Source organism: Fistularia commersonii, chromosome 1 (genome assembly GCF_037954325.1).
Source record: "Fistularia commersonii isolate RoL2024-O1a breed Wild chromosome 1, RoL_Fcom_v1.0, whole genome shotgun sequence".
Classification (NCBI taxonomy): domain Eukaryota; kingdom Metazoa; phylum Chordata; class Actinopteri; order Syngnathiformes; family Fistulariidae; genus Fistularia; species Fistularia commersonii.
Window position 1 is genome coordinate 12,277,546 of NC_141284.1, and position 12,622 is coordinate 12,290,167.

Genomic DNA, 12,622 nt, shown 5'->3' on the forward strand with positions numbered 1-12,622 from the left:
GCCTAGATAAATGCAGAGGGTTGCGTCAGGAAGGACATCCAGTGTAAAAGATGCGAATCAAACCTAAGCCATGGCTTCATGGCCCATCGCTGTTTGGGGGCAAAAGAGTAACTGACAGTATATATATCCCACATCAGAAATAATACCCCATTTCGATTCCAGATTTGTCCATAAAATCATATAATTCATAGAAAGGGTTGTAATCAAACACTAGATAGGGGGCTCTTAAAAAACACACACACAAAGTATGGTGGTCTTGTTTTACTCTGTCTAAATGACCTAGTTTAGAGGAAAAAAATTTTACATGCTGTAGTTTACTCAAAAGGGATGATGTAAAAAATGATGACAAAGATTTTGATACCATCTTGAGTATACAAAACATTTTTATTAAAAAAAGCTTGACACTAAAACAGCTGACTCTAATTTTTCTTTTCTTCTGTACTTCACATGCAGCACAGTCAGTGCTGCGCTCATCTGCACATGGAACTACTACCCATTTAAACTGCACTCATCCTTGCATTTGCACTTTGTGAATTGCACACCAAGCTGCACTCAAATGTCTTATTGCACTGCTACACTGCTCATATTTATAATAATGTCTAAGTCATCATTATTTCTTATCAATACAAATATAAATGCACTGTGGACAGCAAAGTAAGAATTTTACTATGTATGTTTCTACTCTGTACATTGTACACATTTCTACAATGCGCAAGTGACAATAAACGCTTTGAATTTTGAATCAAACAGGCATCATGGTCTGCCTGTAGGGCATTCTCCCAATGTAAACGTATCCCTCGATCTGTGTATCCAACAGACGCTCCATCTCTGGACATTTATCTCTGCTTGTCTGGTCTTATACTTAAAGAGTACTTTTCAGTTGATTAGGATGGGTGTTGTTTCTCCAAGACGAGGAGTAATGATAAATTTGTTGACTCAGACCATTTGCAGCAGTTCGGATACCTCAATGCATTTTTACTCGTTTAAATAATTCTATAGTTAGGAAAGTTAAGAAATAGTTCAGTTAAGAAAAATTGAAAATATCATCATTTCCTGAAAATGCTGAGATCTGTCATCTGTCAGGACTGAGAGAATGGTATCGGCACATTTTAGTGTCATGTCAGTATATTAAAAACTGGTACATTAAATTTTACATGCTCTTTAGGTGGTGCAGCGGTTAGTGCTTCCACCTCACAGGAAGAAGGACCCTGATTTGATTCCCAAAGGGAGGCTCCCTGTGTGGAGTTTGCACACAAGAATCAGCAGTATTGAAAATGGATGAACTGATATACATAAATTTGTTATTTATTGCTTATCCTGCTCTTAGGGTAGCAAGGATACTGGGGCTGCCCCCAACTGTCATTGGGTGAGAAGCGGAGTACAACCTGTATATGCTTATTTTTTGAATGATCAAGAATTACATTTCAAAAATTCAAGCACTGAGTATATTCAGAGAGAAAGTCCTAGATGTTGCTCAAACACCACAGCTCCTGCTCTATCTTCACACACCAGAAAAAGGCTGTACAGAATCCCTGTTGGAGCCCATCACTTTCTTTTAAGCTGAAACAACAATTCATTGGCTATTCAATGATATATACTCATACACATGTCGCTGTCTTTGTTTTGCTCACCTAAATAGTTTGATGTTGTTATGCAACTGGCTGGCTGTCATTTGATATTTTGCCGCATCATATTATATCCTTCCACAAGGCCCAGCAGCACGAATCTGGTGCTGAACCATCGCAGAGAGCGCCTTAACACCCCATACTGAAACATGGGCGAGCACCATTCACGTCCGCCCGGAGGTCCCCGCTCTCCGGGTTGGGAACCCCTTCAACGTGTCCCGCGTCCTCCCGCGAGTGACTTCAGTCTCGGACGGAGGGGGAGGAGCAGGCTGCCGTGATGATGGTGGTTGTCATCGGGACGTGATGCGAACTGATGACGGTTTGCTGGCTCTGTCCGCACGCTTCTCGGAGAAAGCTACAACTTCTCGCCGATCAGAGGGCTGATGGGTGAAGGCTTACACCGATTATCGGCCGATCGCCGCCGTGAAGATGTCTGTGAGGGTCCTGCACTGCTCCGTTTTTCGAACGCCCGTCTTCCCGAGCGGCGGCTAGCCGGGATGCCGGAGTTCGTCTGAGGGAAACCGTACCGTGCTTTCTCTCTCTAGATTCGCCTTCCTATTTAAACGGAAGTTCCTCGGCGTCATGCTGTAATTTCAACCCAAATGTTTACTCTTCAGAACAAAAACGAACTTTTAAAATGGAATGCTTCGCTTTGTCGTCAGCTCGCCACAAACCGGGATAACGAAGAGGAGTCGTAACACGGACGTGACAACACCCCGACAACGCGACCAGTCTTACTTTCCCTCGGAAAGGCAGCGCTTCCCCTGTGCCCCCTTCAGCAGACAAACATAGCCGGGACGTGAAAACATGGTCTCGGTAATACCGTGTTGACAGCGTAGCCAAGAAGCCCTCTGTAGCTGCAGGTTTTTGTGCCGGGGAGTTTTCAGAAATTGCCACGGGAAAACCTTATCGTAGTGTCGCTGGCGGAAAGCTAGCCCTTAATCGCACTAGTTAACCAAAGTGCTAACATAATTTCACCAGTCATTTTTATGAAGTCGCTAGCCGCGTTAGCTTTAGCAGCACTTTGGAGCGCTGAACGGGGGCGAGCCAGGTTTACAAAAAGCCGTGTTATTGGTACAAGATAGCTTTTTGACAACAAAACGTCATTTATTCGACTTGCTGGACCCACCTAACTTTCTGTGGTACTTATACACGTAGTGTTATCGAACTCACCCAAGGGCGGCTCAGTTTTAAATTGCAGGGCTTCGCAAACTTTCTTCACCCCCCTCTCATCCCCGTGACGTGAAAATGTGAGAACGGAGTCACTCAGCTGAGTTACACTCTTCTGGTCTGATCACAGAGAAACCGACACCTCGGTCTATTCGGACGTGTTTTGTTGTTGTTTTACAAGAGACACGTCAACTGATGCATCTCGGGGTGCCCGAGTCCATGAGAGAGTGCGAGTACAGCCAAATAAGCACTCGCAGCTCCACACCTATGGAGACCCCGTTCAAGAAAAGGACCTCCAAAAAGAGGAAATGGGAGTCCTTCCCGGGCCGGAATAAATTCTACTGCGGTGGGAGGATTATGATGGCCAAGCAGACAGGGGTCTTCTATCTCACCCTCGTTCTCATTCTGGTGACATGCGGACTGTTCTTCACCTTCGAGTGAGTATTGTGATGTTTAGTGCCTTTTGTGGTGTTTATTTGTTTAGGGACACACACACATAGTGACATGCGTGGAGGGATTTCAGGGGCTCTGCTTTCAGATTAAAAAGTTTATATCTAAGTCAGTTGTAATCGTAACTGAAGTTGAGTGTGTTTCCAGTGATCATCGGGCTCAGAAGTATCGGTGCTAACTGCTTTTTAGCTATATTTTGTTTGTTTTCTGTACTAGATGTATGTTGTTTTTGAATTCATGTGGGTCTCAATTTATGGGTGCGACATGCCAGTGTATGATGTATAAATAAAAGGAGACAGGAGACGGTGTTGACAGAGATTAACTTTAATGATATGTCCTTGAGCAAGATACAGTACAGGGATGCTGATGTATTTACCTGTCCCATGCACAGTGTGTTGTTAAAGATGATATAAAGTTTGTACATGGTGATGCTGGAATTGACAGCTGAAATTGCACCCTGTTAGCTTAATAATGTCTTGCTAATCACGTTTCACGTTTAAACACATCTCGCATGTGGTTTTCTCAGTCCAGGTAGAGAAAGAGAGATATGTCTATGAAAAAGAGACCTCTAAATATCGTGAAAATTAGACTTCATTCAATTTTGCTCAGTCCTAATCTGATAAGGTTGCATCATTGTTATAGCCTAGTTCAGTTTATAACCTTCACCATCAACGTTGACAGTCTCCCCCTTGAAATATAGTCTTGCATGTTGTACATGCTGCGTTACTGGTGATGCTATAAGTGAGACATTTATTCTTTTCTTTATGCTGACTGGCGAAATAATTTTGGCTTCAAAGGGAAAAAAAGAGACATTTTGTATGGCCTATGGCTACTTTTTTTTTTTTTTTTTTTTCACAAATATCAATTGATTTCTTGTATGTGAAAGAAGTAACTGATTCATGCAGACACGTACAATCACAACTGGATCACAGAGATTACAAAACTCAATTTTCTATGGTGCCCTACTACAATTTTAGGAAAATTACCTCAAGTTGCCATAATATTTCCCTGTAAAATAATGTTTTTTTTCACCCACTTAATTACTCTTTGAAAGTACATTGAAATACAGATGTCCTCTATCATGTATCCTAATTTAGTTTTATACTGTGGGATCGAGGTTTTTCATTTTATTTCAGTCATCCTGCCATGCGTTAGGTGCTGGCACTATAACACCTAAATATCTTGTCAGGGTCTGCTAATACAAAAATTTCCATTTGCTTAACCACTTTTACAGAAGTAACTTAATCACTTTTATAGCCTAGGAGACTGAACTCTTCTCTCTAACACTGCAACCTTTAGTTGCTAGAGCATGTGCATCTCAGCGTTGTCTCATCCAACACTTTACCTTCACCTCATCCTAGATGTTCTAAATTGGCCCACAGTGGTTAAGTTCTATGATAAGGCAAGCACCTGTGTGTGTCCAGCAGCACGTGGGCTCACCACGGTTGATAGTGCATTGTTTCTTTCCCTATTAATATCTCTGTAATCACTGATACCTCCTGCTTCTCAGATAAGAATCCTGCTCGATCAGACAGTCTTTATCAGTGTTAGGTGGTGGAGAGAGCAAGATAGAGCTTTGTGGGTAAAATCTGTGCAGTGGTTGGTTAATTCCAGTATCTGCAGGGTAAACGTGGTCTTTGCACTATGATATAGACTTGCCCAAAGGTGCTATCAGCAGCAAAACTCATCACGTCTTACTCAGTGCTGGTTGTCAGAAATCTTTACAGTTGGTGAATAAAAACATTTCTGTTTGCTACTTGCTCCTTAGGTTCCTGTAAAATTTTTAATTGTTCTATCTTAGAGAAGAAAATAGTTCATTGACCAAGTATTTAATATTTAGTGCTGTTATTCTGTACCTTTAAACTGATTAGGAAGTAGGTAACTGGTCAACCCTGTACACTGTTCCAATTTGAGTGTATGCAAAATTATTCTGCTGGTTCCCTAGGACATAAGGCAATGCTTAGGTTGTTGATACTTCCACACCCTCTTTTGCTGTACTATTTGTCTGTCCATATTATTTCATAAAGCAATTTCCCCCTGGGGGATCAATAAAGTATTCTGATCTGATGATTCTGATTAAATAAACACCAATAATTAAAATATAGCAAGGTAATTTGGGGAGGCTTTGCTCAATGTTTGGCTTGTTACTGACCTCTAAACAACTCAGTCATTCAGTAGGATGTCCCCTTAGTGGATAGACAGATGCAACTAAGAATCAAAGGACAGTCTATGAAAGGACATGCATCACCTCCAACCCTCCTTACCGCACAAGAGATGATCAGATTGAGATGCGTGTGTAACACCCAGTGTCTGTTTGAATTGTTGATGTTCCCTTTGGATGATGACAGTTGTTAACCACTACCCAGAAAAAAAATAGAAAAATTTGAGAGATTTCTAACTCTTGGTAGTTTATGCCACTGGATTGCCCTGGTTTATGTAGTGTTTTTTATTTTAGAAACACCCTCCAACATCACTGTCAGACTGTCCACCATGCCCCCAGGCTAGCCACGTCCTCCTGACTATCCTCACTCTATCTCCCCCACCCAACTCCCATCAGCTGAGAGGAGACATTTATCAGACATAGTGGTAGTCAGCAGACCTGCCCATTGATTTCTGTTGTCATCAACAGCAATGTCTTTTGATAAGATATGTAAGAGGTTTTTTTTGTTTGTGTTGTTTTGTTTTTGATCCCCACTCATCAGTGTTGTTGATAACAACAGTTTCTTGTTTAATTTGTAAGGCCTAATTTTGTATGTTGACTTGCTTCCATGTCCCTTTGTATATTTTGTATTAGCCTGTTTCAAGATATATTCTCCCATCTAGTTAAAAGATGGCAAAAGTAGAGACCTTCAGAATAAACAATTTACCAGATATTTCTAAATCTGCAAGTTTCTTTTTGCTTATTTGCTTTGTCTGGGGGGTGTATAGGCATGAACAATAAACCCTGTTAGTGACCAGCGGAATATGGTCTGTTTATTATTCTGTTGGAGCCCCCCCCCCACCAGATACCCATGTGTGCTGCTGTTGTTGCACATGTTGCCTGTTCCCCCACATGCCTTATAAAACTTCACTCCAGCAGATGTTAGAAATTGTGTTCCATTGGACCATTTTGTTTGTGAAATCTGATCTAACACACCACTGTGGTTTGTGACAAAAGAGAGAAGAAATAGTTTTTTAGCTGCTTATAGTGAAATGTCCTGTAACAGATCATTGGTACTGAATGATGAGCACTGTATGGATCACATTTTTGTCAGTATAATATAAAACCATCCATCTTTAAAAATATTTTATGAATGATTTATCAGTGGAGAATCCTCATAGCAGATGTCCCCCATGACTCAGCCACAGCCAAGGAGTGGTCCATGGATCATTTAGTATTGAGTTGCACAGAAAGTTTTCTTTTTCATTTTATCATCAGTGTGATATTGAAAAATTAGCAGATTCTCTTCCAGTTACATCCATCTTTGCCTCTTGACACATGCCACAACACTTGTTTTGGTCATATTACACATTTATCCAAAAATTAAGCCCACAACTTGGTGGTAATGCGTAAAAACAAGAAATGTCAGTAACAATAGTACAGAGGTCCCAATGACTCAACATTATGGTGAGTTTGATTTTGTTATGCATTTTATACTTGTTTTGTACACTGGTTGTGTCATTTTATTTAATTGCATTTATTCACCATCATAAAGGCCGTTCTGTGAAAGTATTGTCTTCATAAAACTGTTTTTGGCGTAAAATAAGTTGAGGACGCTGCCTTATGGTTTTACTTGTTTTCAAATGAGAACAGTTATTAAGATTGATTTCTCCAAATCCAAACAGTTGTTCAAGCATTCACCTCTATTCCCCTCTGCCAATTCTATCTGCCAAGTCTCACATAGTATAATCAAAGCTGAAGGCTTTGATGGAGGCCAAGGTGTGTCTGTATGAGTCACTCTGTCCTTCTGTACTTTTCTCTTAATTTCTTTTCTTAGAAAAATTATCTGCTACTACTTCTACCAGAAGAAAAAAAATAGAGATCATGCATGAAATATTATTCTAAAAACACAAAAAAGTAGGTTAGGGATGTCAGTCGGACACCAACCAACCACAACCAACTTTTCTCTTACGTTTTTTTAATCAAGTTGATAGTTGCAGATTATTGTTAGTCAGTCTGTGTTGCAATGGACTTGATCTCAAATTTGTAAAAATGTTGCTGGCTGAAGAACCAAAGATACCCTTGTTTTATGTAGAAAATAGCATTGTAGTATTTTTCATATTTTTCATCACATTAACTTAATTGTGTGTGTGCACACAAGCTGCGTGTGTGTACACACACCTTGTACACTACAACTAGCAAATGTTATTTTAGATATTTTCTACCTTTTCATATGTGTAGGCATTTTAGTGATGTATATTGATGACATTTTCACCCAAGGCTTTAAAATTTCTGGTAAAAGCCTTAATTCTTCAGTGTCAAAATACCTCCTTGAATATCAAATGACAATATCAAAACACTTTTATACTACTGTAAGATTACTTACAGTAGTATTGAACTATACTCATCAAGAGCTTGTTTTGGAGAAATATTTTACAAATATCTTTGCAAGGTCAGTCAGCGGTAATAACATCTCTCAATATATAGTAGAGGTGGCCAACAGTGATAATACATTATGAATTCCAAATACTTTGGCCATGTAGTTGATGCAGATGTTATTTAATGAAAATCACTTGGTATTTGATTGAAATCACTTGTGATACCAAGATGTCAGTAATCCAAGACTATACATTGCCTTAGCCACTATAGAAACAGAGATGCTGGGGTGCAGGTCCACCAATTTTAAATGTCAATTGGTGTGTATTTCTAAAATTAATGGATCCAAGTAAAAAACATTAAACATGATTTCCAATATATCCTAATATCCCGAGTGTATTGATTTAATTCAAAATGCCCAATTAATACAACTAACTTAGCTCATAAAGTCTACCTTTCTTAATCTCCCTGCTTACAATGTATGTTGTCTCCCCCTTCTCTCTGTTGCTTGTCTGTCCTCCGAATTTGGGCAGCTGTACCTTGCTCTGAGGAGCAGGTTGCTGATTAGTACCTCATGCATGCATTCCACTGCAAATCAGCTGTGATAGTGTTGAAGTAGGGTGTAGCCGTTGCTAAGCTATTTTTGTAGGACCCCTTGTTTCAATACATATACATATCTTTTTCACTTACATGAACCCCACTGTTTTTGTCTTATTTAAGATGTGCTGATAGGCATTTTTAGTATTTGAACTGTCTGCTCGTTTCCAATCGTCCTCTGCTTTGCTTTATCCCAGTCTGCATCTGTGCAAGTCCTAATTTTGATCAATTTAGAGAGTGGCTGTCTAGTGTCTCATCATTAATCTCTAAGTATTTGTAAGCAGCATTGACTAAAACCATAAATGCTTTATGCTAGTAAAGCTGTGCTCTACTAGCATATGTTTTTCTGCCCAATGTTAGCATTTTTGCTCTGTGTTGGAACTTAAAAATAACTTGTATGTCTGTATCTCTGAGAGGCAATCTTAATCAGTAATATCAAATGTTTGATGAGTCAGAGAAGCAGTTTAGTAAACTGTAATTTTAAATAGCTGTGCCTAGTCGCAATAGCGATGATAGAGGGCTAAAGGAGACGTCAATCTTTACATGAAAAAACACTTAATTTGCTTGCAGATTTCTGTCAAGGACCATTCTTAAATGTCACTATGGTTTCAAGATATTTTTTTTTTAGAAAGCTACATGTAGTCCACTAAAAGACGACCAAAGAGAAGATTTATGGACGTAGTGAGAGAGGATATGAAGGTAGTTGGTGTGAGAGAGGAGGATATAGAGAATAGGGTTAGATGGAGAAAGTTGACTCGCTGTGGCGACCCCTGACGGGAAAAGCCGAAAGAAGAAGAAGAAGAAGAAGAAGAAGAATACATGTAGTCCACTAAAAGTACCTCTCCATAAGAACCACAATAAATAGACAAAATGATTGACAAATAACAAAGAGTTATGGACCAGCTACAGTTTTTAACTACCTCTATTTTACATTCCAGTAAGATGTTGGTTACAGTGACAGTAACACAATATCCCCATGTTCTGGTGTGTGAAACTACCATGAATAATCGAAAAAGAAGGCACAAAGCTTTTCGAACTGCCGTCAGCATACTTTTTACCTCTGTAAAAGCCATGCGGATTTGTACTTCTGAGATGCTGTGTCCTTGTCGTGCTGTAATTTCACTGCTAAAGCAGTGATCAGTAGTAGGACTTTAGTGCCACTTTGTGGGGGTTCTCCATGCCAACTTGGGCCTCATTTGTATAAAACAAGCATCTGCTTTTAATCTTTAGGGAATATTTGTATTGAAGCCGATGTAGTTAAGCAAGCAAGTGATGTACAAACACTTAATTTCACAAGTAAAGGTTCTAATGAGCGGTAGTTGTGAGCCCCCTGGGCCCCAGCCCCCTCAGGCTGTCAGAGTACCGGCTCAGAGATATTGAGTCTAGTTATTCAGTTTGACCTTATTAACGATGACGTGACTCACCCGGAACGATGCTTCGGTCGCGGTTTCGCTTTTGAAGTATGTTGTGTGAAAACTGACTGCTGTCTGGACAACTGGGATTTTAGTTCCTTCACCTTTCTCTTTCTCAGCTCTCCTTTTCAGCGGGATGTCCGTGTCGTATTTTCCATGAGGAGTCAGAAAATGCCGCTCCACATTACCCTTCTTTGGTATTGCGATGTTAGACTGGCAGATGAGGCAAACGCACCTTGAAAATGTCATTGTGGAAAAAAAAATCCTCCCCCAATTCCATATGAAAGTGCCAAGTTTTTGTCTTCTCACTTGGTCAAGCTCCCCCACTTATTTTATACCCTTTCTTAAGTTCAAGAGAGAAAACAGAGGGCTAAAAACTGGAGGTAACTTGCTGACTAGCTTGTTAGTTTTGTTGCACTTCGCGCCGTTGTTTGTGCATGTGCAGTGACCTCAGTGTCAGAAAAAAATCAGATGTCATCTAACTGGCTCCCCTGTCTGTTAAACAAGTGATGGAATGGATAATAGGCTGACGTCTATTTTAATGTCATGTGATGTGATCTACCAGTATTACCTTTGCGATCGACTGGTAGATGGCGATCGACATATTGAACATTTTTAGAATGTTTATTTGATTGTGTCTAGTGACTTGATTTAAAAGAGAAGCATCCTCCGCATAGAGAGGAGTCAGATGAGGTGGCTCATCATCTGGTCAGGACGCCCCTGGACGCCTCCCAGGGGAGGTATTCCGGGCATGTCCATCTGGGAGGAGACCACGTGGAAGACACAGGACACGCTGGAGAGACTATGCCTCCTGGCTGGCCTGGGAATGCCTTGGGGTCCCCCCGGAGGAGCTGGACCGTGTGACGGGGGAGAGAGAGATCTAGGCCTCACTGCTGTCTCTGCCGCCTGACTCCTGATTAGCGGGAGAAGATGAATGGATGGCTATTTGTGTTGATATATTCATACTTAACAGTATATAGATTATGTTGTTGTTCTTTACGTTTCGTATTTTTCACACAGAAATGACTGTCACATTTCAGGCAGCCAAGGTATTAATTAGTGCTGGTTGACGGAGATTTTCAGTGGTTAAAAACCAAAGTTAGCCTCTTATACCAAAATGGATCCAAAGGAATAACGAACACTAAAAAATGAACTACATGACAATACTAATTCAAATAATGATAATAGTATAATTGGTGGCTTTGTGGTACTGTTGTCAGGCTCCTGGTTCTATTATAGTGGCCAAATGGGTACTCTCTATGACAGGCCTGGCCAACCTGTGGCTCCTGAGCCGCATGGGGCTCGTACGTTCATGTCGACTTTTGTGTTTGTGTTTTTTTTACTTGTGCAATCACGTGCCGCTCCAGTGTTCTCCGCGCACAGCAAAAAAAAAAACACACAAATACAAGAATTGACATGAACGTGAGAGCCGCATATGGCTTGGGAGCCACAGGTTGGCCAGGCCTGCTCTATGAGGAGTTTGGATATTCTCCCTGTGCCTGCATGGGTTCTCTTTGTTAGAAACCCAGTTCATATGCCATTTGATGTAATCCATACCTACTAGCCACAGTATATGGTAACCATGACCCTTTACCCTCAAAGGTCACTCAAAAGACAAAATGGCCAGCAGTGAGATAATGAGATAGATAGTTGTAAATGTGAAACATACAAACTACCTTCATATCCTCTCTCACTGTGTCCATGAATCTTCTCTTTGGTCTTCCTGGAGACCTCTTGCCTGGCAGCTCCAATTCCAGCATCCGTCTACCAATATATTCACTATCCTTCCTTTGTACATGACCAAACCATCTCAGTTTGGCTTCTCTGACCTTCTCTCCAAAACATCGAACATGTGCTGGTCCTCTGATAGACTCATTCCTGATCCCATCCATCCTGGTCACTCCTAAAGAGAACCTCAACATCTTCATCTCTGCAATCTCTAGGTCTGCCTCCTGTCTTTTGTCATTGTAACTGCTTCTAGGCCATACGGCATTACTGGTCTCACCACTGTCTAGTACACCTTTCCTTTCATTCTGGCCGATTGTCTTCTATCACATAGTACCCCTGACACTTTTCTCCACCCATTTCAACCTGATTGTAGCTGTCTCTTAACCTCTTTTCCACGCTCTCCATTGCTCTGGACTGTTGACCCCAAGAACCTGAAATCCTCCAGCTTCTTGATCTCCACTCCCTGTAGCCTTACCGTTCCACCTGAGTTCCTCTTATTCACACACATATATTCTGTCTTGCTGCAACTAACTTTCATTCCTCTCCTTTCCAGAGCATAATTTCACCTCTAGATTTTCCTCTGTGTGTTTTCTGCTCTCACTATAGATCACAATGTCATCTGCAAACATTATGGTTCATGGAGATTCTTGTCAAACCTCATCTGTCAGCCTGCCCATCACCACTGGGAACAAGAAGGGGCTCAGAGCTGATCCCTAATGGAGTCCCACCTCCACCTTGAACTTCTCTGTTACCCCTACAGCACACTGTACCAATGTCTCACAGCTAACATACATGTCCTGCACCAGTTTAACATACTTCTCTGCCACTCCAGACTTCCTCATACAATGCAAGAGCTCCTCTCTTGCCACCCTGTCATATGCTTTTTCTATGTCTACAAAAACACAATGCAGCTCCCTCTGGGCTTCTCTGTACTTCTCTATTCACATTCTCAATGCAAATACTGCATCTGTGGTACTCTTTCTAGGCATGAAGCCATACTGCTGTTCACAAATGCTGACTTCTGCTCTCAGTCTAGTTTCCACTACTCTTTCCCATAACTTCATTGTATGGGTCATCAACTTTATCCCTCTATATTTGCCGCAATTCTGCACATCCCCTTTATT

At 40.9% G+C, this 12,622-nt stretch overlaps 1 protein-coding gene across 2 annotated transcripts in view; it reads left to right on the forward strand.

Annotated features, from left to right (window-relative positions):
• The first annotated feature begins 1,893 nt into the window (after positions 1 to 1,893).
• LOC147237372 (palmitoyltransferase ZDHHC14-like) overlaps positions 1,894 to 12,622 on the forward strand; it is a 54,100-nt gene continuing 43,371 nt past the window's right edge. For both annotated transcript variants that reach the window (XM_086148139.1, XM_086148149.1), the window contains exon 1: positions 1,894 to 3,232. In XM_086148139.1, coding sequence (XP_086004265.1) covers positions 2,991 to 3,232 — 242 coding nt within the window. In that variant the 5' untranslated portion in view covers positions 1,894 to 2,990. The remainder of the gene's footprint in view (positions 3,233 to 12,622) is intronic.